This window comes from Trifolium pratense, linkage group LG2 (assembly GCF_020283565.1).
Source record: "Trifolium pratense cultivar HEN17-A07 linkage group LG2, ARS_RC_1.1, whole genome shotgun sequence".
Lineage (NCBI taxonomy): Eukaryota > Viridiplantae > Streptophyta > Magnoliopsida > Fabales > Fabaceae > Trifolium > Trifolium pratense.
In genome coordinates this window covers 50,756,413-50,784,263 of record NC_060060.1, presented here as the reverse complement: position 1 = coordinate 50,784,263, position 27,851 = coordinate 50,756,413, and the positions used below count along the sequence as shown (strand labels likewise).

The window sequence follows — 27,851 nt, the reverse complement described above, 5'->3', positions numbered from 1 at the left end:
ATTTATAAGAATAAGATAACATTTTTTTAAGCAAATAAGAAGATGACACATGTTAAATCTTAAATTCATCTATAAGACTTTCTTTACCTTAACCAAAATTCAAATATATAAAATCTTCGTCCAAACTTATATATTGACAACAATAAATATTCAAGTTTATATAATATAATAAGAAAATAAATGTTCAAGAAAATATTAAATAAGAGGGACAAAAACTAACAATAATTTTGAAGAGACACAAACCTCACCAAGAAAAAGAAAAACAAACCAAAAACAAAAGGACCAAGCAAAAAAAAAGTGAACCAAACAATAGACTAAAAAATTGGGACAAATAAAGTTGGAATAAAATTTCACCAAGTGAATAAGTGAGAATAAACTCCAAGAAAACGAGAGATGAGTAAGTAGATAAGCTATTTGGAACCTTAAATTGCATAGAACGTAGTAAGCAAAATATGCTATTTGATACATAATTTTCAAAAAATGAGAACACGTGGAACAAATAGTCAAAGCCACCATATATGAATCATATTCTATAATCAAAACTTTTTTTAACATTTCTCATGAGCAATATTGTCTACAAGTATAATTAGGTATGCCTCCAACTCTTATTGAAAATAATAAAATAAGGGATACATCAAAAATAAAAAATAAAGTGACATTTGACTATAAAATTGCAACTCATATAAAGAAAACTAAAATCTTATATTATTACACTAATAAAATAAAAAATGATACATCCTTTCAAACTTATGAAATATTATAAGAGATCTATTACATTAAAATGTAAACAAACTACGATATAAATTAATAAAAAATCTAATATTTCTAAACAACTTTTTTTACTCATATACTAATATTAAATATAATCATATTTTAAAATAATATCTATTATTTAACTATATGTGATTATAGTTATCGCAATTATTATTTTTTATTTATAAAAATATTTTAATTTTATATTTTAATCAAACTCGTGCAACGCACGGGTTTATCCCTAGTGTTTAAGAAAAGCAAGCTTATAATAAGTGATTATAGTATAATTTGTTTAAGATCTAATAGAACACCAATTGGTTGGTTGACTGACTCGTAAGAAATGTGGTTTTGGTTGGTTGGTAGACAAGAGAGTCTTCAGTCTACACAGTCATTCATGCACCAAACAAACCAATCTGGTAAGAGCCTCCCTCACCTAACTCATATCTTAATATACCATTCTTTTTTTTTTTTGTTTATAATGAGATGTGCATCAAACTCAGGACCTATAACATACTATCCAAACCCCTCACCACTATACCAAACCTTGTATCTTAATATACCATTCTCATTTCTCACACAAAATACTAGGTACTCAACTTTCTATTAATATTATAATAATCACTAATTAGCCGGCCAGTATCATGCTTGTAATAATGTAACACTCTTTGAACTCTATCTAATCACTTTTCCTTCAACTCAGTCACACTATATATATCAACATTTTCTCACAAACTAAATCTCATCTTAGTATCATTCAATCATTCTTCCCTTTGTCACTCTCACAACACTTTCTTACTTTCATCCCATAATTTGGTTTTCTTCTTTGTTCACTTAAGAATATGGTTACAGTTAATGAGATCCGCCAGGCACAGAGAGCTGAAGGCCCTGCCACTGTGTTTGCAATAGGCACTGCAACTCCTAAAAACTGTGTTGATCAGAGTACATACCCTGACTACTATTTCCGAATCACAAACAGCGAACACAAGACTGAGCTCAAAGAAAAATTCCAGCGCATGTGTAAGATATCTATCTGTATTATACGAGTTTAATTTCTATACACCGTCGGTGTAAAAAAATTGCAGTGTCAGCAACTCAACTAATCAAATGTATGACTTTCAAAGTACTCCAGTAGTTATGATTCAAATCAAACGTTTTTAATGATCCGACAATATGACTTTGATTGATAGTGTAATTTTTTTTTTACATTGACATTTGACAGTATTTTTTATGTGTCTCTATATTTATTTTTTAGTGTTACTTAGGACTAATGATTAATCTGCAAATCATTTTTTTCAGGTGACAAATCTATGATTAAGAAGAGATACATGCATTTGACAGAAGAGATTTTGAAGGAGAATCCAAGTTTATGTGAGTACATGGCACCTTCATTGGATGCAAGACAGGACATGGTGGTTGTGGAAGTACCAAGGCTAGGAAAAGAGGCCGCAACAAAGGCCATCAAGGAATGGGGTCAACCTAAGTCCAAGATTACTCACCTAATCTTTTGCACCACAAGTGGTGTGGACATGCCTGGTGCCGACTATCAGCTCACAAAGCTTTTAGGCCTTCGTCCACATGTGAAGCGGTATATGATGTACCAACAAGGTTGTTTCGCTGGTGGTACGGTGCTTCGTTTAGCTAAAGACTTGGCTGAAAATAACAAAGGTGCTCGTGTATTGGTGGTTTGTTCAGAGATCACTGCAGTAACCTTTCGTGGTCCGAGTGACACCCATCTTGATAGTCTTGTGGGACAGGCGTTGTTTGGAGATGGTGCGGCAGCTGTGATTGTTGGTTCAGATCCGTTACCAGAAGTTGAGAAGCCTTTGTTTGAATTGGTATGGACCGCACAAACAATCGCTCCTGATAGTGAAGGAGCCATTGATGGTCACCTTCGTGAAGCAGGGTTGACATTCCATCTCCTCAAGGATGTTCCTAGCCTTGTCTCAAATAACATTGAGAAAGCTCTTGTTGATGCATTTCAACCTTTGAATATCTCTGATTACAATTCGCTCTTTTGGATTGCACACCCTGGTGGACCAGCAATTCTTGACCAAGTTGAAGCTAAGTTGGGCTTAAAGCCAGAGAAAATGCAAGCCACTCGAAATGTACTTAGCGAATATGGTAACATGTCAAGTGCGTGTGTGTTATTCATATTGGATGAGATGAGGAGGAAGTCAAAAGAAGACGGACTTGCTACAACAGGCGAGGGACTTGAATGGGGTGTGCTTTTCGGTTTTGGACCAGGACTCACTATCGAGACGGTTGTGCTCCATAGCGTGGCCAACTAAATCCACACGTTTTACTAAGGGAACAAGTTCTATTTTTCCCCCACGCTCTTTTCTTTTTCACCCAAAAAGCGAATGTTTTCCTTCTTTCTTTGTGGTTCCTATCCCTATAATTGATCATCATTATCACTATGTTACATAAACCTTTAATTATCTGTTATCTGATAAGATCTTCAGATAAAATAAATGTATTGATTCAGTTCATAATAAATCCATCAAACATGTACAATGAAACATTTTCTCCAACCATTGGAACATCAATCAACTCCATTTCATCAATGGATCGTTGAAACTTAATAAAATCAATGCAATCCTCAACCAGATTAACTCTTTTTATTTCATATCTGTTAACTACAACACTGAATTCTACGCTAATAAACCATAAGATGTCATTAATGAATCCCTTCTTCAGTATAATTTCACTTCTTACATATAACTTTTCATTTAGAATGTAGTTCCTTGAAATAATAATGCACTAAGCATTGAATAATAGAGTAATCATGAGTAATAGAGAGAAGGTGTAAGCTAGAAGAAAAAAGATGCACATGTTTAATAGATGTGTTATTGTTGGAACAAAGTTCACATCACATTGGTGTGTGAATTGAAAATAAAATTGAGTCACATATCGGGTATTAGAACATACTAGTGTGTTGTAGCATACTAGTGTGTATTTTGTAAATTAAGTCCTACACTTTGATGATATTGGACATACTATTTATTTATTTAATTTATTGTGATTTATTTTCCATCATTTTGTAACTGTTAATTTATGGGAGAATAATTCTAATTGATTGCTTCACTAAGAAAATATATGCATATACATCTCAGCCCTTAAGTGAGACATGGTTGGAGCAATTATAATTTGTACAATCAAGTTGTAGATACATGCTCAAGTGACTACACGATTATGCAATAAACATTTCAATATTTTGTTTAATTGGTTTTGGAGCCATGTTCATCCAAAGAGTTGAAGCTAGTTGCTAGCGGTGATGGCAGACTTCAAGGTATGTTAGTTTTTTATTTTGTTTTTCAAACAAACAATGGATGATCACAATTAGGGACCGAACTCTAGTATGATTGTTGGGTCTAATTTTTGGGAGTATTATACTATGAATTTACATTTTAGAACTTAATGCTGAATATATGGACATTTTCTAATGTTGAATTTAATCTTGATGTCTACATTCAAGTTTGTTCTATTATTTTGCGAGACTTATGATTTTAGCAAAACTTTTCCCTATTTTTTAGTTGAAATCATGCTTAAGTACATTGAGTCCATAATAACTAATTGGATATTTCTTATTCATTTTATGACCAATTGTTATTAATCTTTTATCAAACAAGTGGTGTTTGTTGATTTATATCAGCATAAGTTCCTTAAGAATACTAATAGTTATATTAGTATTAATTTATTTTAAGAGTGATCAAAGTATCACTAGTTCCTTCAAATAAAGAATGGTCTTATTACCATTATCCCTTTGATTTGAGAATGATCTTAGTACCATACTGGAATGGCCTCAGTGTCATTATATTGATTGATATTGTAGTATCATCAATACATGTGGTATTGTAGTACCACATGTGGTATCGTAGTACCGTTGATTCATGGATTGAGGTTGTAGCATCAATCTGAGTGATATTGTAGTATCACTGAATCACCGATGAAACATAGAATGATGTCGTAGCATCAATTCGAGTGGTATTGTAGTACCATTCAAGAAGGTGTATTCTTTGACCGATTTCTACCGTGCAGTAGCATATCGGTATACAGTTGTAACTGGGTTGTTTTATCCTGGGGACGGCGTGGTTGATAGTCTGCTTGCACAATTTTGGGCAGTGCCACGAAACGTCTTAAAGAGAGCGACCTAGTCCGCGACTCAACCCAGTAATCTTTTCGGTGGCTGTAAAAATTATTTTTTAACTGTTTTTTAAATTCGAATACAACAGTTATTGCATTAATGCATGGAAAACTACATCTCTTATGTGTGTCTTTTCCCCAAAATGCATTAGTGAAAAGTCACATCTCTTCTTTGAAGGGTTATGTTTTCTCATCAAAGAGCATGAATGAATATCGTTACATCTCTTCTTTGAAGAGTTGTATCTCCTCACCATAACGGGTTAGTGAAAGGTCACATCTCTTTAAAGGTCTTCTTAGAAAAAAGACACGAGTATATGTGTGTACGTGTACACGCGCAAATAGAATTGAAGAATCTATTGCTATGTAATAAACTACCATTGTCGATAAGCTTGGTGTGGGTGTGCAAAGGAAGTCCGAAGTACTCCAAACGAGATTCACTATTATTCTGTTGCATCTAGTATATAAATAAACAAGCGTAGACAAATCAAACCTAAAAAATTAGGGTTCACATTATCACATACGCTTTAGAGTCTTACACAATCATCTTTGTTCTACATTTTTGCGGAGTCATCACCATTACATTATTAATTTTATTATTTTCTTTTTGTGAAATCCTCTTTGTTGTAGTAACATTACCACAACATTTTGAAACAACAATACCAACCACGAACCTCTACTAGGTTATAAGTTAAACATGTGTTAATGTAACATCTTTTTCAATTCTTTAAAAGACACTTTACTAGCATTCAAGATGAAATACACATAAATGGTGTTGCCATTTGCTGAGAACTAGGAAAGACAACGAGTGGGACAATTCAATTATTTTTATTGTTTTAAAGAGACTCACTTTGATTCCCGTCTTTGTGTGGTGTTTGTTTTGAGACCCGTCTTTGTACGGTGTTTGTTTTGTTTAGATTTGCAGATTTGCTTGATTCAGATCAAATACAGATTCAATGACTTCAGCGTCTTCAACGTAGCAGATCCGGAGGCATGACTATTCCGGACACTTGTATTTCGTCATATCAATTACAAGCTTAAAGATAAAGTCATTTTATGTTATTAACTCGGATGTTGTGAGCTTATTCGCAGATTCATCCTTTTTAGTTTTTAGCAATTTTGAATATGTAATGAATTTGATTGATGTAATATTTACCAATTTGAATTAATGAATATCGTTATTTTTGTTTGTCAACAAAATAAAATTAAAAAAAAGAGACTCACTTTGATCAGTCAAGCTATTATATTAAGAGAGATGATCACCGCAAATTATGAATCACGCTCTTTGGGAAGAATATTCTGCTGAAAATTGTACCGCCAACATAAATTACTCTAAATTATTTAACTGTTATTTTGAAGTATCGCCTTGAGTTGCATTATTTTGACACATAAATTAGACATCAAATTTCCTCAACAAATCAGATGGTTAATACAATGCTTATAAAAAAAAATTGGTTAACACAATTTAAATATATAGTTAATTATGTTTAATATGTAGTTAATAAATATAATAAGGTTTTGTAATAAATTAACCATCAACTAAATTAAATACAAACGTAGTTAATTACAGTTTTCAAGTGTTAAAATATAAATTTACATCTATTAATCATCTAAGTTATATTCAAATATATATAATTTATTTAGTTACATTTTCAATGGAGCTTTAAGATATATTTTTTTTTTGTTTACTCTCCAGTTCTCACGAGAAAGGGGTATTGATAATCTAAAATTCGACTAGAAAATCATAAAATTTGATAAATAATTATTTAAAAAAAAAAATAAACTCAAATTCTTTTCAACAATTCATTATTAGAAAAGCTTTACAATTTAGTAGGAATGAATTTTCACAAAATTTGAAAGAACAATGAAGTAGCGGTGAGAAGAAAATCACGAGAAGTTAATGGATTACAATTAGAGCACGGCTATTTGTTATGAAGGAAAGCAATGTGAAAATACACAAATATGCTTAGACACTCTCTTATTGTTGATAAAGTGTGAGCTTAATGGGCTGAAATATTGCATTTTATATGCATTGTTGGAGTTTGAATTCGGAATTCTCAATTATTCATTTAAAAAGATAAATTTTTAAGCATTAGGCTACTTGACAAAAATAACTCAAAAAACCCCTCTTTACCAAAAAGAAAATACACAAATATGATATGATCTGATCTCAACCGATCAAAAGTGCCGGAGAGCATACATATTTTGTGTGGGAGGCTTTTTTTTTTAGGTAGCCTAGTTGCAGGGGCCAAGGTTCGAACCTCGGACATCCAACTTATTCACTTTACAAATAGAATTTATAGCCACTAGATTACTTAATAAAAAAAATTGTTTTTTAAATTTTTCATACACATTTTATTTGGATATGTTCCCATGCAACATTGAGGTATACATATTTAAATTATATGTGTATTAAAGTGTTGAAATTATATATAAAAAAAACACATAGGGAAAATTCGAGTTCGTGTTCCGGTACAAATTGTTACTAAACACACCTATGGAGAATAATATGCAATATCTACTACGAATTCAAAATCATAATTCCTCCATCCGTCCGAAAATATAAGAACTATTTGACCAGTGCACGCACACCAATGCATAACTTTGATTACAAATATCTTTAATTGTGCATTAGTAAAAATTATAGAAATTTGATATTTTGAAAATACTCGTAGACACAAATCAAACAAAATCTTATATTATAATATTTACATTTATATACTTGTAGAAAAATACGGTCAAAACAAAACATATACACAGTGTATTTAGCTAAATTAGTTCTTATATGGGACAGAGGAAGTATAACGGATTGAAACGAGTTCAAAGTATTTTAAACGGTATCATAAGTGAGGAATTCTTACTTGGGCACAAACCCAAGAAAAAATCTTTTAGGCACACATACATGAGTAAAAAAATTTAAAGAAGAAATGACTAGATGACGTGACAATATTAATTTTGTTTTAACTTTATTATAGGCAAAATTATATCAGAAGTCCTTTATTTTATTTATTTGTAACATTTTGGTCCTTTATCTTTTATTTGTAACATATAGGTCCTTTATCTTTTAAAACATGCACAATCATGTCCTTTTTTTCTATTTTTTATTTAAAATGCTGAGATGGCATGGCCATGTAGGATTATAAATAATAATTTATTTTTGAAATTGGATTATATTACATTTTAAAATGTTTTTCTTTTATTAAAATTATAAAAAACCCAAAAAATTAATGTGTTCATCATCATCTTCATCCTTAACCCAAAATTAATTTCTTCTCAAATACACCTACAAACAATATCAATGTTATGTTCTCCTCAATATCCATCTAAAATAAAAAAAATTAAAACTCCAAAGCTACACCACCAAACATCTATTTTTCTTAGTTTGTTGTCAAATCCACATATTAAAGTTGTATCTCCAAAGCTCCACCACCTCAAGCAGATCTACTGCAAATTGTATGAGCTTTAGCCGCCCTTAATCTTATTGTCTTGTGTGGTGTTACTTGTTGGCAAGAGACAGTGAGAACAAATTCATGAGTTTTTTTTTAACAAATTTATGAGGTTGTGTTTTAGATTTTTGGGACTTGCTTGATTTATGTTTTCTTAATGTTTGCTTAATTTTGTTATGTGATTTATGGCTTTAATTTCTCAGATCTGGTTAAATTTTTTGGTTTTTTGGGTTGTGGGTATTAGGTTTTTTGATTGAAGATGAAGAATATAGAATATGAACATTCTTAGGTTTTTATTTTTAAAAATTAAAATTTTATTTAAAATGTTTATGTAAAAAAAATAATAAAAAAATAGTGACATTACTGCCAAGTCATCGACACATCAGCATTTTTAAATAAAAAATAGAAAAAAGGACATGATCGTGCATGTTTTAAAAGATAAAGGACCTATATGTTACAAATAAAAGATAAAGGATCAAAGTGTTACAAATAAATAAGATAAAAGACTTCTGGTGTAATTTTGCCTTTATTATATTTGTGAGTGTGTGCCTAAATGATTTTTTCTTAGGTTTATGCCCAAGATAGAATTTCTCATCATAATTCATAAGTAATAATAAGATGCACATGCACTAAAGGACAAAAACAAGCTTAAGGACGAGAATATTATTTTAATTCAATTTAAAAATCAACACTCTCACCTCACCTAACACTGGATAGCCCTTGGAATATATCAAACCAATCATTTGATTGTTTCCATTGAGTTTCCTGGTTGATATTTTAACACCAAAACAACAATATATGATTGACCATTCAAATTTCCCTTCCAAATATTAATACGTTTTTCCACATACATTAGAATTAGAAATATATAGTTTGGTATGTAGCAACTAGCAAACCTTTCGGACCCGTTTGGTGCACAGGATAAGGAGACAGGATATGATAAAATTAACCTATCCTGTTTCTATCCGATGTTTGGTGCACCAATTGGAAAGGATAAATTTAACCTATTACTAATCCTATCCTATTGACTCTTTGTTATTCTAATCCTTATTTTAGGCTGGGTTAGCAACCTGATAGGATTATACTAACCTAGCGCTTTTTCACTCTTCGATTCTCACCAGCCGCTTTTTGCTTCTTTTTTTTTTCACGCTACTCTCTTCTCCTACTGTTGCCGTTTCTCATCTCTTCAGGTATACATGGATGAATTATTTTATAGCTAATGTTTCCGTTTCTCATCTCACAAGTCCTATTATTATCATTATTTTATATAGCTATGAATTGTTTCTTATTCATCATAGCTACTGTTGCCGTTTCTCTTCTTGTGCTTTTATGAATCAATGATCAATTATTTTATTACTATTTTATAACTCATCGATTTGCTCTTCTTGTGCTTTTATGAATCAATGATCAATTATTTTATTACTATTTTATAACTCATCGATTTGGGATTGATAGGTTTTGGTTCTTTGTTGCTGTGTTGTTATTGCATAGTCTTTATATCTACCTAATACTATTGCCTATTATTATGATTATAACCCATTGATTTGCTACATGTGGATATTGCTACTACCTGCGTTTTCTTTGCTGCTGTTCTGCTATGTTTGATTGAGAATTTGCTGCTGTTCTGCTATGTTATGATTATAATCCAAAGAATTTGCTACTGTTCTGCGTATTATTATGATTATAACCCATTAACATGTAGAATTTGCTTCTTATCTGTTTTCATATTCATGATACTGTGTTATGTTTTATTGAGAATTTGCTGCTGTTCTGCTATGTTATGATTATAATCCAAAGAATTTGCTACTGTTTGCTGCTGTTCTGCTATGTTTGATTGAGAATTTGCTGTTGTTCTGCTATGTTATGATTATAATCCAAAGAATTTGCTACTGTTCTGCGTATTATTATGATTATAACCCATTAACATGTAGAATTTGCTTCTTATCTTTTTTCATATTCATGATACTGTGTTTGATTGAGAGAAAATATCAAGTTTCAAAACACTTGTTCTTGCATTTGTTAAGTCTTTGATAGGGTAGTTTAAGTACGGTTTGATAAAAATATTTGACAATATATTGTTGTTTTACCGTTGTTTTGTTGCTTCGTTGATTTCTTGCTAATGTGTGTTTGACAATGACAATTTTAATTTGATACAATTTCAATTTCTGCAAAAAAATTTTAATTTCTTTTATGTTAATTAAAAATATATTTTTTTTAATAAAAAATGTATTTGTTTTACGAGAATAATTTTTTCATTTAATCATATGATATCACATCAATATCAAGTGTTCACCAAACACAGGATATGATAAAATAATGATATCATCTTTATTATCCTGTGTGCACCAAACACATGACAGGATATGTGCTTATCCTGTCACTATCCTATCCTATTCTTATCCAATTTCTTATCATATCCTATCGCTATCCTATCCTTATGTTATTTTCAATTAATATTTGAATTTGCTAGGAATTTGATCAGTTAAGCATGTGTTTCATCTACCAGTTCTCTCTCCTTAAGTGTATATGTAATATACCTACGTTTCTTTTTGAGTTCTTAAGGACTCACTGTCGAGACTGTAGTGCTCCACAGTGTTGGCACTTAAATTGCCTAGATATGCTATAACACTATATGCTCATTTAATTCTTTGTTTCTGGGGGATTTTATCTTCACTTGCTTCGCTGAGCATTTGAATAAAGTGTGTTTAAGTATTCAGAATGTGATATGGTGTTGCTTAATACCCCTCCATATAATATTTGTAATACATATATTAATCAACTTGCAATTTCATGATCTTTTATGAATTACCAAGTGGAAGACACATTTTTACCTTCAAATATTCTAACTTTTTTATTTGATTAAGACAAGGAGTTGAAGGTATTATTTAAATAGAAAAAGGAAAATCCCTTTCAAATAAGACTTGTACGTGCAGGATATGACTAAAACTTGAGTGGTGTTAATACTTTTGATCTGATGAATGAAGGCACAGAAAGGAAACGGATACCGTTTTTTATCATTGACACATTCTATCATTTTAAAAATATGAACTTCTTATGAACTATGGGATTACTCATGTGAAATTTTCAATTCTATCACAATATCTGATTAACTGATCCTGACAATTCGAATATTACATATACCAGTTTAGCATGTCAGTTTCTTGTCTAAAATTGAAGTAAATCATCTTAACAAGATAATTATAATATTTGCTTCAGCAAATAGAAAAGTGAATATGAGCACAAGATACAGAACTTCAAACATACAGATTTTGTGAGCACATCCTTAGCCAGAACCATCAGCGGCTATCAAGCTGCAACTGCTCTTTAAGCACGTTTTCAACAGCATCAACAAAGCGCAGTATATTTTGCCGAGTATGAGTGTCTAAAGAGTTGGCCAGATTCTGAATAGTCAATCCACCAAAGAACAATGTCAGTGCACAAATCTTCCAACCATTGAAGTTAACCACAAATATGAGATATGATTTCATTACAGATACTTGTATGTAGGAGACAGATAGTCACCCGTTTGTTTTGTTTTTCAAATTTTTTTTTAAAAAGAAACTAATAGCAAAACATCAAAGGGGTTTCCAATTACTTTTTTTTTTTTGGTAAAGTGGGATTCCAATTACTTTACTCTTTGAATACCACACACCAAATATGACTTAAAAACATGTAATTAATAGCCAATTACAACATGCTAATTTCTTAAAAGTTTGCGGATTAATCTACTAGCCTCCAAAATGTATACTTTAAATTATCTACATTCTTCCACCACAATTTGTATCACAAGTGCAAACTTTTCACTTCTCAACAATAAAAATACATATTCCAAGTAAAATTAGTACAAGAATCAATACAACTGCAATTTTACCAAGTATTGTCAAATATAAATTTACCAAGTAATATGATTGAAAGGAATTAAAAGACAGTAACATGATACAACAAATTGGAGGACATTTACTGCTTCTTTATAAACCTATATTGAGCTAATTCTTGATGTTTAAAACTTGCATTTGACAGTTTCAAACAAAAAATCTGAACTCTACATAATGTTGATTACATAGGTGGGTTTATTGATGTCCAGGCTTGAACTCTACATAATTTGATACACTCTATTCCTAACCAGGCCACTCTAGTAATAGTAAATTTTAAGTTTCGCACATTTCGGAGTACTATCATATGAGGACTAAAAACAACATACGGACTAGCATATTGGCTAGGTCGGTGAATTAATATTCCAGCTACTATCAAAGAAATGAAAATATATGTATAAACTACTCCACAATTCCAGTGGATTCAGCAAGCAATTTAAGTAGGACAGTTTGAGGTGAAAACTTTGATACCACATAGAGAATGCTTTAACACATCTGTACAGCACAAGGAAGAATAATGTCTGAAATTTTTTATAGCTAGGTGGAATTCTCTCACCTCAACTTCGCAGTGAAAACTTGCAGAATTTTTCTTCAAAATATCTAAACCCTTGATAGATATCAGCTTCAATGGAGAACCAAATATTGGCCAACCATGAGACAATTTTATGTATACATCAATTCCTTTAACTAAATGAGCTAGAATAGTCTCATCTTTGTCCAAGTATTCAACAGAATATCTACATTAAGACAAGAAATAGTGAAAAGAATATTAAATCATAATCCAAATTTAATAACATCAAACTGAAAGGATTATATTACAGTCTCTCACCTTGATTTATTAGCATCATTTACCACAAGTCTCCTAAGTGTGCTTAGTATAATTCTATCTTGCAGTTTTTGTATTAACCATTGCAATGAGGAATTACTGCATGGTGAATGATGGTCAAAAAGTTATAGCCATAAGGAATTTCGGTGGAGGGGAGAATTAAGTAAACCTAGACAGAGCAAAAAGAAAGAAATGGCGGACCTGACAGACTTTGCAGTATCAACAATGTCATCCACATATATATCATTTGGAAAAACCTAAATAACAAAACCAAAAAAGTTAACAAATCATTAAGAGCATATGCTAAAAACTAAACTGATGAATAACTTGATGCTTTTGATTTTATACGTCGTTCATCAAGTATAACCAAACATCATTATATCAAAAGTATCCAACAATCTCCTCCTAAAGGAAGAGATTAGGAAAGGAAAAATGATATTGTTGCTGTGTTTTGCTAAGATCACATGTGAAGTATGAAGCGTTATTACTAATTAATAGAAATAAGCTCCTTCAGAACCTAATCTTATAATTACCCTTTCTTAAGTCTTCTACATGAAATCTAAAGTTAACAACAAAATATGATGCTAAAGATTCCATCCAGAAATGTCTGCGCTAATTGAAATTGGTAAATGATCCATGACTACTAAACTTTAAAAATAACTCCATGACTACTAAACTTTAAAAAATTTCACCTAATTTTGCAAATACAAAACAACATTTACAGAGTATTAATCACCTACAACAAAGGTACTAAAACTAAAAAGAAAAGTAACTAGAGCAAACACCATAAGGCATAAAGTTGAAGACACTAAAAAAATAGTTATAAACTCAGCTTTTTACAAGATACTAATGATAACTATAAAGCCAAATGGAATATCAGAATGAATATCACCATCAGATCAAACTAAAAGAAGTTGACCATGATTTTCATGGTCAATTCTGCTTCAAAAAACACAAAAAGTATACTTCAAAATACCAAAAGAAACAACTTCAAAGCAGACATTATTTGATGACAGAAAAGCCTTTCATAGTTCATATGAGCTTATCTAAATGGCAACACTCAAACTGTCACTTTTCCCTAATAATTATATGGTTCATATCAGTAATTTTCCACATCATTGCTGAACACCATTGTCAAATCTAATGAACAATGGTCGTAACAAACAAGTCAAAGAATGAAATGGTGATCTGTTTTGAAACCTGAATATCCTTTAACTTCATGGTCCCCTCAAACACTTCAATCAATAACTCATGATTCTGCACAGATGCATCATTGGTATCTTCAACTCTCTGTAGGCAAGAAATGCTCTCTGCCGTTGGCATATAAGTTTGCAAAGACAGCCTAATGCAATTCTCGTCAAATGCAAGCACTTTTAGACCCGTCAATACATCGTCAATCTGATCTATAGCATCAAACCTGAAAAGGTGAGCAAGATGAGTAAGCCATAGTATCTGAAAGTGCGAATGAAAATAGTTGAACTTACCATTTGACCTCACACTGAAGACACTCCATAGTCCTCAGAATCTCCTTCATTTCATCAACCTTACTCTCAAGTTCCAATTGCTGCAACAACAAAGAAATATTTCAATAAAGATATACACTTTGTATAAAAGTTACAGTGAAGAACCACCAAAGTGAAAGAAGCAGAAAAATGTTCACGGAGTAATGAGTCCACATGGGTTTGAAACTAATTCAATGCCAAAAAGAATAAAAATAAACGGCAAGCAATGGGGCATAGAAATCAAACACCTCCAAATTTTCGCCTAGATTCATGACAGTGTCTTCCAGCATTGGAGAAACAATTCCTTCATTAGCCTCAGCTGTCATCTGCTCCTATAATTATTAAAAACAACTGTCAAAACACGATTACTGACTGGAGAATCCCCTTCCACTCAATAAACAAATGGATGGTTAAATGAAAATTGAAAACAAACAAGGCTTCGTCATAATGAGCATAGGTATATTACTACTACTTCCGTCCCTAAATATAGAAACCTCGAGAACTTTCATCATCCCATTTTGTTCGAATCTCTCTTCAAAATTTCAACTGCATTATATATTTGTTTACCAAAATACCCCTAATTATTTAACATTTTTTCTATAACCAAATAAGTTTCCAAAAAATACTATGAAGCGCAAAAACAATACTACCATTTAACAAATTAATATCATACCCAATTTCTTAATTCTCATAATTTAGTTAACTGGTCTGATATTTATTTAGGACAGAAGTGTTTATTATTAGCTAAAAGTATAAAACACAACATAGTTAGTTAAGGCATGTTTGGATTGGCTTATTTGAGCTTATTTAATGGGATAAGTTTTGTCCTTTATGACTTTTTTCATAAGCTTTTTCAGCTTATTTTCATAAGTTATCCAAGATAGCTTAAGAAAACAACTTATAGCACATACAAAAACAATCTTATTTTATCTTTTTCTATAAAAATAGCTTATACATAAGCACTTATCATGAGAAGTGCTTGTGCTAAAAGCCACAAACAACCTTTTTATCCAAACAGGTTGCTTTGTTTAGAAGAGAACCAAACCAAGTAGCAAATACCAACCTCTAATGCAATATATTGTAAAGAACATTCCAATTCTTCAAGTTTGGCCTCCAAATTAATAGAATCTGAAGAAAAAAGAATAACAATAATTACACAGTATAATCCATTGGTGGTTATGTGAAACAAAAAAACAAACAAAAAGTGAGTGAAACTAACCATCCTTACGAGTTCTCGCAAGATACTCAATCTCGGTAGCTACATTGGTGGATTCAACTTTTACATCATTAAGTTCCTTTGTCAAATACTCTACATAAGCATATGAAACAACAACACAAAAGAAAATTCACATAACCTAAAATTACATAAAGAAAAGGAAAAGGAAAAAGAGTTGATTTGAATTACCGAAATCGGAATTTTGTAAAGAATCGATATCAGAGAATTCGGATACAATTTGTTGCACTGTGTTCTGTGAGAAATGAAAATTGAAAGTGAATAAATTGATTGTGTTAGGGTAAGATTAAGAGTGAGAGTTTATTCAATTTAAGAATTGTACGCAACTTGAACATGAAGAGCACAGTCGTGGAGTAAATCGGCGGAATCTGAAGGGTTTGATTCTTCTTCGTCGTTTTTGATGAAGTTGTGAATCTCTGAAATTCGACTGAAAAGTTTGCAGAATGAGATAACGGCGTTAGAATAACGGAGATGGAATCAGAGAAAGAAGAAGAAGAAAGAGAGTACCTGCGGATCTTATTTGCTTCTGCGGCCATATTAATCAGTCAAAAATGGTTCCAAATTTCAAATGTGAATTATGTAGTTAGGTTGGGAATAGGTCTGACCTGATTATTTAAAATGACAGGTTTAGGTTTTGAAAACGGTCTGTTTATATAAATAGGTCAGGTTTATGCTTTTAAAAAGGCCTACAAAACCTGATAGACTTGCCTGTTTATAATAATTATTATTTATATAATATTATTATTTATATCTTATAAAAAAATATTATTTATATAAATATTATTAGCTTTTAATTATTGCGACTTTTCGTAATCATATTTGTTATTTTATTAGTTTTTAATTATTGTGTTAATCATATTATTAGTTTTTTCTTAATGTTGTAGAAATTATAAAAATTTAAATGTGAACTTTTTAAGGCCTGTTTAGCCTATTTAAAAAAACTATATAGAGAAGCTTTAATGTAACACAGGCTTTTAAACAGGCTACAAGGCCAGACCAGACTTTTAAAAGACTCAGGGCAGGCCAAAAAAAATAACATTTGATAGGCCACAGGCCAGACTCAGGCCTGAAAAAAAATCGTAGGCCAGACTCAGGCCTGTCAAGGTCTGGTCTGACCTGTTCCCAACCCTATATGTAGTACTGTTCAATGTTCCCCCTGTTTTGCACTTTTTTCAAAACAGTTCATTTCTGCTTTAGCTTCTTATTTTTGCTTTGGTTCGAACATTTTTCTTTTTTTTTTTTGGGATAAATGCATGTTTGCATTTTGGTCCTCTATTTTTAATTTTTTAATTAAAATTTTGATTCCTTTATTTTTAAAATTAATATTTTAGTCTCTTATTTCAATTTTTTGTAAATTTAGTCCCTTATTTCAATTTAGTCTTTCATTTAATTTTTGAATCAATTTTGATGATGTGTTAATGTTATTAATGATGTGGCACTGACAGTATACACTTGGGCAAAATATTATCTATGTTATTAAATTTTTCTTCTATTTTTGTTTTTGTTGAAGTGGTAGTTACAATTAGAAATTCACTAAAATTTGTGAAATTTTGAGTTTGAATTCCAATAAAATATTAAAAATATTAAATCTAAAAGAGTTGAGTTAAGTCTTAGAGACTCTCGATTCAAGCCATTTAAGTTTATCTTTAAAGAAAAATTAAAAATTGGGAAGCCACTTATATGAACCCAAAAATAAGGGTCCACCGGTGGACCTATGCATGTGACCTACTATAGCTGGTTCACACAATTAATAGTTTTCATGGTTTTTTGGAATGAAGGTTTATTTTTCAATTACCAATTTTATCTCAATTTGTTCTACTACGGCCTCTACAACTAAAGATGGGGTGAATAAGTCAACTGAAAACTTTGTCAAAACTTGTTTGTATCAAGTTTATAAGGGTGAATGTGTTGGTACCAGTTTTACGAAAAAAGGGTGGAAAAACATTATTTCCCGATTTAATGAGTTGACCGGAAGTATGAGAAAGTTCAACTAAAGAACAGGTATGGCAGTCTAAGAAAAAATTGGCGAGCATGGTACAACTTGTTTGGGAAAGAAACTGGATTAGGGTGGGATCCTATGAATAACATTGTTGGAGCACCAAATGATTGGTGTGATAAAAAATAATTTGTTTTGTAAGACTATAGATTTATTTGTATATTGGTGTTTGTTATATGATGTGAGTTATGAACATGCAAGAAAATTCTCTTTATATATTTAGGAACAAGGGACTTCCATAAGTGCAAGAGACTACTAGAAACCTTGAGAAGCAAGTAGAACTATACTTGGCCATTAAGGAAATGTTTTTCATTGGACCTCATGAGAAACCGCCCACCTTGCCTCCACCGTTTGTTTTGATTAAGTATTTATTTGCTTAATTATTAAGTATCTAAGGCTATAAATAGCCATGTACCATCATTGTTGTAACATATCAAAAGTTGGTAATCAAATATAGACATAGTGTACTGAAGTTCATAAACTCTTCCTCTGTTTTCTTGTTTCAATTTTATTTCTATATGTCCCACTGATATCAAATTGGTATCAGATAATTTCTTCATCCGATGCGTTGTTATCGTTCCCTAAAACACAATCTTGCAGTCTGGCTGGTAATCTCCGCTGCCTTTGTAGTCTATCAAATGTTTCTGGCTCGTCAGTTATTGGATCTACATGTTCCGTCTCTTGTTCGTTCTCATCTTCGTAATCATTTAATGTTACTACCGGCTCTTTTTGTGACTTTGAGGACCAATTCCACATTCCTCCTTCATCAAAAGTCACATCTCGACTGAAAATCACCTTCTTTGTCTCTGGGTTGTAAAGTTTGTAGGCTTTTGAGTTTGGACTATAGCCAAAAAAGACACATCTTTCATCTTTGTCATCTAACTTCTTTCGGAGTTGATCTGGTACATGAGCATATGCTATACATCCAAAAACTCTGAGGTGTCGGATCGAAGGTCTTCTTCCACTCCATGCTTCTTCGGGAGTCTTTTCTCGAACACTTTTTGTTGGACACCTATTCAAAATATATACTGCAGTAGCAACTGCTTCTGCCCCAAAATTCTTTCGGTATTTGTTTTGTTTTGAGCATGCATCTCACTATATCCATGATTGTCCTATTCTTCCGTTCGGCAACTCCATTATGTTGAGCCGTGTATCTTGTTGTTAACTGATGCTCAATTCCATGTTGCTCAAAGAAATTTGTACCAGCGAGGTATTCTTGGCCTCTGTCTGTTCTCAAAGCTTTGATTCTGCAACCACTTTGTTTTTCTACAAATGCCTTGAATGTCTTGACGACATCACAAGCTTCTCATTTCTGCTTCAAAAAGTATGCCCAATCTTTTCTACTGAAGTCATCAATAAATGTAATAAAATACCTGCAGCCACCAGGTGTTGGTATCTCAACTGAACACAAATCTGAATGAACTATCTCTAGTAGTTTCCTCGCTCTCCAAGACTTTCCGGTTGGAAATATCTCTATGCTTCTTTCCAATTTGACAAGTTTCACATACTCCACTCGGAATATTCACAACAGGCAACCCAGAAACATATTCTTTTCGTGACAAGTAATTCAAGCCAGAAAAATGGAAGTGACCAAATCTCATGTGCCACAACCAATCATCATTTGGAATAATAGAACTCAAACAAGGAAATCTATCATGTTGAATTCTTAATGGGAATAGGCGATTAGGTGTCATTTTTACCTTCGTGATGAATCTTCCATTTCTGTCGATCAATGTGCAGAAACCATTGTGAATATGCACATTGTACCCTTTCTCTGACAACTGTCTCATACTCAATAGATTGTGATGAAGACCAGGAGCATAGAAAACATCACCAATAAAGTTCTGAGATCCATCTTTCAATCGAATAGCAATTTGGCATTTCCCCAAAATTGGAATATTTGAATTATTTCCAAACTTCACGGTAGATTTTACTGATTCGTTTAGAGAAGAAAATAGCTTTTTTTTCCCACACATGTGATTACTACATCCAGTATCCAAATACCAAATGTTTTCTTCTTCTGGAAACGTATTACTTGCTAAAAATAAACTGTGTGGATTTTCATAATTCTCACCAGTGTGTTGATACGTACTTTCTGCCATGTTTGCCTGTTGTTGATATCTGCAATCAGCTACTTTATGCCCAGATTTTCCACAATGAAAACAATTATAATTTGTCCTCTTTTGATGATAGTTTCCTCTTCCTCTTCCACGGAAGCTAGAACCGAAATTATTTCTGCCTCTTCCTTGATATGATGGATTGAAATTGTTGTCTCTCCATTGGTTGAAATTGCCACGTCCTCTTCCTCAAAAGGTTCCTCGACCTCGGCCTCTAAAATTTCCTCAGCCTCCATGATTAAAATTATCACGACCTCTGCCTTCTCCCATTTGACTTGACTCACCAACATTGTTGAAATTCAATTGACTCTTTAAGGCTTCTTCTTTAACTTTTTCCGTTTTCTCCAATATTCTATTGACATGACTTTCAATACTTCCTTGCAACTCTGCTACAGACAAGGTGTCTGTATCGTGCGACTCAATTATCGTCGTCACCACATGATCAAACTTCATCGGCATGGTGCGTAGAATTTTCTCACTACTCTGCTATCCGGGATGTCTTCTCCATACACCCTCATTTTGTTGACAAGATTTATAATTCGAGAAAAATATTGTTCTACTGTTTCTGAATTCGACATCGTACCATTCATATTCTCGTCGCAGAGATTGCAATTTTGATTTCTGAGCTTTCTCAACTCCTTTACGTGACAACTTCAATATGTCCCACGCTTCTTTAGCAGTTTTGGCATTTGCTATCTTGCCAAACATTGAATACTCTATTCCTTGGTGTATTTGTGAGAGTGTCAATTGGTCCCTTCTACGAGCGGTATCATCAGCTCCTTCTTGCAAACCAGTTTCAACATAGCTCTAAATATTGTGAGCTTTAAGATGTGTTGTCATCAACATCTCCCAATAATCAAAATCTAACTCGGTATTTAATTTAGGACCGGATCAAACGAAATTGTAATTAGTATCCATATCTCTTTGAAAATATACTCACAATAATTTTTGACACAATGAGAACTCTTTTGTTCCTCACACACTCAAACTATTTATGACACCAACACCCGCAGGATCTAACCTGCTCTGATATCAATTTGATATCAGTGGAACATATAGAAATAAAATTGAAACAAGAAAACAGAGGAAGAGTTTATGAACTTCAATACACTATGTCTATATTTGATTACTAACTTTTGATATGTTACAACAATGATATGGTACATGGCTATTTATAGCCTTAGATACTTAATAATTAAGCAAACAAATACTTATGGATTAAGCTAATCAAAACAAACGGTGGAGGCAAGGTGGGCGGTTTCTCATGAGGTCCAATGAAAAACATTTCTTTAATGGCCAAGTATAGTTCTACACTTCTACTTGCTTCTCAAGGTTTCTACTAGTCTCTTGATTTATTTAGCTAACATTGCCTCCCTTAAATCAAGCTTTCAAACTTGTCATTCCAAGCATCTTCTTCAACTTGTAAAATAACTCAATCTTCAAAGGCTTTGTGAAAATATCTGCAACTTGCTCTTCGGTGGGACAATATTCGATCACAACTTCTTTTTCATCAACTAGTTCTCGTATCTTATGAAACCGAATATCAATATACTTGGACCTTCCATGAAAAACTGGATTTTTACTCAATGCTATTGCCGACTTGTTGTCACAAAATATCCCCGTAGGATTATTTTGCTTATGGTGCATCACTTCTAAAATTCTTCTCAGCCACAAGTGGTGTGGACATGCCTGGTGCCGACTATCAGCTCACAAAGCTTTTAGGCCTTCGTCCACATGTGAAGCGTTATATGATGTACCAACAAGGTTGTTTCGCTGGTGGTACGGTGCTTCGTTTAGCTAAAGACTTGGCTGAAAATAACAAAGGTGCTCGTGTATTGGTGGTTTGTTCAGAGATCACTGCAGTAACCTTTCGTGGTCCGAGTGACACCCATCTTGATAGTCTTGTGGGACAGGCGTTGTTTGGAGATGGTGCGGCAGCTGTGATTGTTGGTTCAGATCCGTTACCAGAAGTTGAGAAGCCTTTGTTTGAATTGGTATGGACCGCACAAACAATCGCTCCTGATAGTGAAGGAGCCATTGATGGTCACCTTCGTGAAGCAGGGTTGACATTCCATCTCCTCAAGGATGTTCCTAGCCTTGTCTCAAATAACATTGAGAAAGCTCTTGTTGATGCATTTCAACCTTTGAACATCTCTGATTACAATTCGCTCTTTTGGATTGCACACCCTGGTGGACCAGCAATTCTTGACCAAGTTGAAGCTAAGTTGGGCTTAAAGCCAGAGAAAATGCAAGCCACTCGAAATGTACTTAGCGAATATGGTAACATGTCAAGTGCGTGTGTGTTATTCATATTGGATGAGATGAGGAGGAAGTCAAAAGAAGACGGACTTGCTACAACAGGCGAGGGACTTGAATGGGGTGTGCTTTTCGGTTTTGGACCAGGACTCACTATCGAGACGGTTGTGCTCCATAGCGTGGCCAACTAAATCCACACGTTTTACTAAGGGAACAAGTTCTATTTTTCCCCCACGCTCTTTTCTTTTTTCTTTCTTTGTGTTTCCTATCCCTATAATTGATCATGATTATCACTGTTATATAAACCTTTAATTATCTGTTATCTGATAAGATTTTCAGATAAAATAAATGTATTGATTCAGTTCATAATAAATCCATCAAACATATATGTACCATGAAACATTTTCTCCAACCATTGGAACATCAATCAACTCCATTTCATCAATGGATTGTTGAAACTTAATAAAATCAATGCAATCCTCAACCAGATTAACTCCTTTTATTTCATATCTGTTAACTACAACACTGAATTCTACATGTCATTAATGAATCCCTTCTTCAGTATAATTTCACTTCTTACTTATAACTTTTCATTTAGAATGTAGTTCCTTGAAATAATAATGCACTAAGCATTGAATAATAGAGTAATCATCATGAGTAATAGAGAGAAGGTGTAAGCTAGAAGAAAAAAGATGCACATGTTTAATAGATGTGTTATTGCATTAATGCATGGAAAACTACATCTCTTATGTGTGTCTTTTCCCCAAAATGCATTAGTGAAAAGTCACATCTCTTTTTTGAAGGGTTGTGTTTTCTCATCAAAGAGCATGAATGAATATCGTTACATCTCTTCTTTGAAGAGTTGTATCTCCTCACCATAACGGGTTAGTGAAAGGTCACATCTCTTTAAAGGTCTTCTCAGAAAAAAGACACGAGTATATGTGTGTACGTGTACACGCGCAAATAGAATTGAAGAATCTATTGCTATGTAATAAACTACCATTGCCGATAAGCTTGGTGTGGGTGTGCAAAGGAAGTCCAAAGTACTCCAAACGAGATTCACTATTATTTTGTTGCATCTAGTATATAAATAAACAAGCGTAGACAAATCAAACCTAAAAAATTAGGGTTCACATCATCACATACGCTTTAGAGTCTTACACAATCATCTTTGTTCTACATTTTTGCGGAGTCATCACCATTACATTATTAATTTTATTTTTTTCTTTTTGTGAAATCCTCTTTGTTGTAGTAACATTACCACAACATTTTGAAACAACAATACCAACCACGAACCTCTACTAGGTTATAAGTTAAACATGTGTTAATGTAACATCTTTTTCAATTCTTTAAAAGACACTTTACTAGCATTCAAGATGAAATACACATAAATGGTGTTGCCATTTGCTGAGAACTAGGAAAGACAACGAGTGGGACAATTCAATTATTTTTATTGTTTTAAAGAGACTCACTTTGATTCCCGTCTTTGTGTGGTGTTTGTTTTGAGACCCGTCTTTGTACGGTGTTTGTTTTGTTTAGATTTGCAGATTTGCTTGATTCAGATCAAATACAGATTCAATGACTTCAGCGTCTTCAACGTAGCAGATCCGGAGGCATGACTATTCCGGACACTTGTATTTCGTCATATCAATTACAAGCTTAAAGATAAAGTCATTTTATGTTATTAACTCGGATGTTGTGAGCTTATTCGCAGATTCATCCTTTTTAGTTTTTAGCAATTTTGAATATGTAATGATTTTGATTGATGTAATATTTACCAATTTGAATTAATGAATATCGTTATTTTTGTTTGTCAACAAAATAAAATTAAAAAAAAGAGACTCACTTTGATCAGTCAAGCTATTATATTAAGAGAGATGATCACCGCAAATTATGAATCACGCTCTTTGGGAAGAATATTCTGCTGAAAATTGTACCGCCAACATAAATTACTCTAAATTATTTAACTGTTATTTTGAAGTATCGCCTTGAGTTGCATTATTTTGACACATAAATTAGACATCAAATTTCCTCAACAAATCAGATGGTTAATACAATGCTTATAAAAAAAAATTGGTTAACACAATTTAAATATATAGTTAATTATGTTTAATATGTAGTTAATAAATATAATAAGGTTTTGTAATAAATTATAAATTTACATCTATTAATCATCTAAGTTATATTCAAATATATATAATTTATAGGAAAATTCTATGATGCATTCTTTATTTGAACTGTTTTGATACATTTTTAATCTGGCCAATGACAATGCAGTGTTGACTAACTTTGAATTATAAGGTACACACCATTTATATAGTACATAGTACATACCATGTATCTTTATATCTATTAATATTTCAACTAAGCCCCTACCATATTAAAAGTAACAAAATTACCCCAATTATTAAATTGTTTTTAATTTTAATTGTGATTGTAAAAAAATTAAAACAATATCACCGAGCAACTCAAAAAAAAAATCGCAACATCATGGTTCTTGATTTCTTCATCAACATAGCAGTATAAATCCAATCTCAAAACTTGAGAAAAACTCAGATCTAAAACCCATAATCTTCTTCTCCGTTTTTCTTTTTTTGAACATTCAGAATTTTATGATTTCCCCTTCACCCCTTCATATTTTTTTTTTCTTTTCAATTGATAGTTTTCAAATTTTACCATTGTTCTTTTCATATGAATTTTGCAATGGAGTTGAAGGTTCTACATCCCTTTTGATTTCTTACATTCATTTAAATAAATAAAAACACACATATTTGACACCAACTCATCCAAACATGTTGAGAATTTTAATTTTAGGTCTTTTGTTTTAGACTTATTTGATTCAAAATCAAAACTAAAATAAAAATGTATTGTAAATGGTTTTTGTGATGTTTATGGATGATTAATCGTTGGGACTATGTATTATGTATTGCAGTTGGCAAAGGAAGTCAATAGCATACTAGAGTAGAGGGAAGGAACTTCTTTAGCAAAACCACTAATTATCCAAAATAGGTGCCTTTCTCTTTTTATCTTTTGTTACAGAATTCGCATGAAAGATAAGAGAAAATGAAATCAGTCTTAGAAGTTCATAGACGGTTAAATGCTGTCCTCGGAGAATAACTAGAATTGAAAGAACAGTGAGACAGAGTTTACTGATTATTTATTACAAAATGCAGCGGCTTATCATTTCCAGAATTTTGATAGTTATATAAAAGCTAAAAAATGGTATGACGATAATATAATTAAAATTAATGATGATGAAAAAGATTATTCCGATAATAAATGGGCAATAGTTAGGAGAGGTGCGCCATTTTAATTTTAGGTCTTTTGTTTTAGACTATTTGAATTAAAACTAAAATAAAAATGTATTGTAAATGGTGTTTGTGATGTTTATGGATAATTAATTGTTATTTTTGAGTTTAAATCGACTTGAAACTGTCGAGAAATTATCGGATTTCGCACTGGTATTGCGGGTCAAAAACCGGGTCGAAGTGACCCGGATGAAGGTTGAAGATGATGACAAGAATCAGCCTCTTTAAAATACCGGAAAAAAAAAAGAGAAGAAAATGGACGATTTTGGCAAAACCTAGATTCGAAGCAGGGACTGTAAAACATCACCATACCAATTAACCAATTAGCTATGCCAATTTTATGTTAAATATTGCACTCCATATGTACATATATATTCGAGTCCAGCCTATCTTTGCGGTAACAATTAATACATGAGGTGTCATTTTTTTTTGTTACATACATGATCTGTCATTTTAATCATGTAATTATATGCATTAAAATTAATTGCTTACTTGTTTATCCAATTTAATTATGCTTGAATCAAATTCAAATGTAAATATGATTTAAGGAGCTGTATTGAATTAAGATTTCACAATACAATTTTAGCAAAAAAAATGATTAGGGAGTAGCCGCAGTATCTTTAATTAAGTAAAATTATTCTGAAACACCATTAATCATAGTCTTTGACTAATGACTATATTCCGGTTGAAGTTGGGGAATTAAAAATAATACAAATAAAGTAAAATTTAAAAATAAAGTATAAGTTGACATAAGATTATTTGGAATTAAAAATAAAAAAATTAAGTAAAATTAAGCATAATTTGACTTAAGATTATACTGCGGTTCAACAAAAGTATTATCAACCGTAGACTTTTTTTTTATAAAATTATCAACCCTAGACTTTGACTGAAGGTTATACTCTAATTCAACTGAAACGCTATTAACCCTAATTTTTAGACTGGAATATAATTTTATGTCGAATTATACTTTATTTTAAATTATAATCGTCAATCAAAGACTACGGCTAAGGGGAGTACAAATTATATAAATAAAGTAAAATTGAAATATAAAGTATAATTTGATTTAATATTATACTCTCTACTCAACTGAAGCACGATTAACCTTGATTTTTGATTGAGTGTTATACTCTGTTTTAAGTTATACTTCGGTTTTGATTATATCCTGGTTCCACTGAAGTAATACTAACCCTACCCTAGACTTTGACTGAAAGTTATACTCCGGTTCAACTAAAACACTATTAACCCTAATTTTTTACCGATGCTTATACTTCGTTCGCAGTTAATGACTTAAAAATTATAAAAATAAAGTATAAATAAAAAATAAAGTATAATTTTACATGAAATTATACTTTAAGTCAATTGAAACACTATTAACCCTAGACTTTTATCGTTGAAGTTAATGACTTAAAAATTATATAAATAAAGTAAAATTTCAAAGTACAGTATAATCTACTACTAATATATTAAAGGTTTAACTACACATTTGGTCCCTTACGTTTATTTTAGGTTTCAATTTGGTCTCTTACGTTTAAAAAGTATCAATTTGGTCCCTTACGTTTATTTTAAGTTTCAAGTTAGTCCCTTACGTTTATTTTATGTTCTCCTCAATATCCATCTAAAATAAAAAAAAAATTAAAACTCCAAAGCTACACCACCAAACATCTATTTTTCTTAGGGGGTGTATTGGATTGAGATTTCAAAGGATTTTAAAAGATTTTTTTATAATAAAAAAGTCTTATGGTATTCAATCAAGACTTTTATAAAAGTTAAATAAATCATGTGGTATTCAATTAAGACAATCAAGATTTTTTTTTCAGGGCAATAAAGTCTGTTGGTATTCAATTGAGATTTCTTACTACTTTTAAAATGTCTATTGGTATTCAAAAGTCTAGAGAATTTGATGGATTCTTCTTTGTGATGGATTTTGATGGACTTTTTAGTTGAAAATACACACAAAACACTCATCCAACAATCTTACTCAATCAAACCCTCAAGACTTTCTCAACTTTCCATAGACTTTTTTTGCCGTCAGTTTTTTTTTTCCACCAAAACTTGGTATAGTTCATATATACTATTATGCCATCAGCCAGTTCGACGATCAGTCTTGATCTTGTGTTATATACTATTGTTTTCTTCTCATCCCTCCAATCACTATTATGCTATCATCCTGGAATCATATTATTGTTCACCCATGATCAATTTTTTTTATGCTTAACACCTTAAAACCACTCAATTTTAAAGACTGAGAAATCGCACAAATCTGGCACCGATCTAAGCAATTAAGGGGCTTCAGATCCAAATAAGTATTGTACCTGGGATTTTAAGATTTTAACGTAATTACTTTTCTTAGAGTTCCTACATGAAACAGTTTTCATTTTTTTTTTTTTGTCAAAATCTTCTT

The 27,851-nt window shown here is 31.9% G+C and overlaps 2 protein-coding genes across 8 annotated transcripts; one reads left to right on the top strand and one right to left on the bottom strand.

Annotated features, from left to right (window-relative positions):
• The first annotated feature begins 1,325 nt into the window (after positions 1–1,325).
• Positions 1,326–22,542, top strand: LOC123909785 (chalcone synthase 1A). 2 transcript variants are annotated; one of them, XM_045960679.1, is made up of 3 exons: positions 1,326–1,770; positions 2,050–2,279; positions 21,572–22,542. In XM_045960679.1, exons 1-3 carry the CDS (start codon positions 1,593–1,595, stop codon positions 22,331–22,333), a joined length of 1,170 nt encoding a protein of 389 aa, XP_045816635.1. In that variant the 5' UTR covers positions 1,326–1,592; the 3' UTR covers positions 22,334–22,542. The 2 variants fall into 2 exon arrangements, with proteins under 2 accessions (XP_045816635.1, XP_045816634.1); XM_045960678.1 differs by lacking the exon at positions 21,572–22,542 and having other exon boundaries at positions 1,329–1,770; positions 2,050–3,661.
• Positions 11,416–17,006, bottom strand: LOC123909783. 6 transcript variants are annotated; one of them, XM_045960671.1, is made up of 13 exons: positions 16,908–17,006; positions 16,281–16,352; positions 16,101–16,200; positions 15,945–16,008; positions 15,759–15,860; positions 15,603–15,667; positions 14,788–14,871; positions 14,522–14,601; positions 14,238–14,454; positions 13,239–13,294; positions 13,041–13,136; positions 12,768–12,948; positions 11,416–11,740 (listed from the first exon to the last, which is right to left on the bottom strand). In XM_045960671.1, the coding sequence occupies exons 2-13, from the start codon at positions 16,307–16,309 to the stop codon at positions 11,636–11,638; spliced, it is 1,179 nt and encodes a 392-aa protein (XP_045816627.1). In that variant the 5' UTR covers positions 16,310–16,352; positions 16,908–17,006; the 3' UTR covers positions 11,416–11,635. The 6 variants fall into 6 exon arrangements, with proteins under 6 accessions (XP_045816627.1, XP_045816628.1, XP_045816629.1 ...); XM_045960672.1 differs by having other exon boundaries at positions 15,768–15,860; XM_045960673.1 differs by having other exon boundaries at positions 15,759–15,848.
• Positions 22,543–27,851: the final 5,309 nt, after the last annotated feature.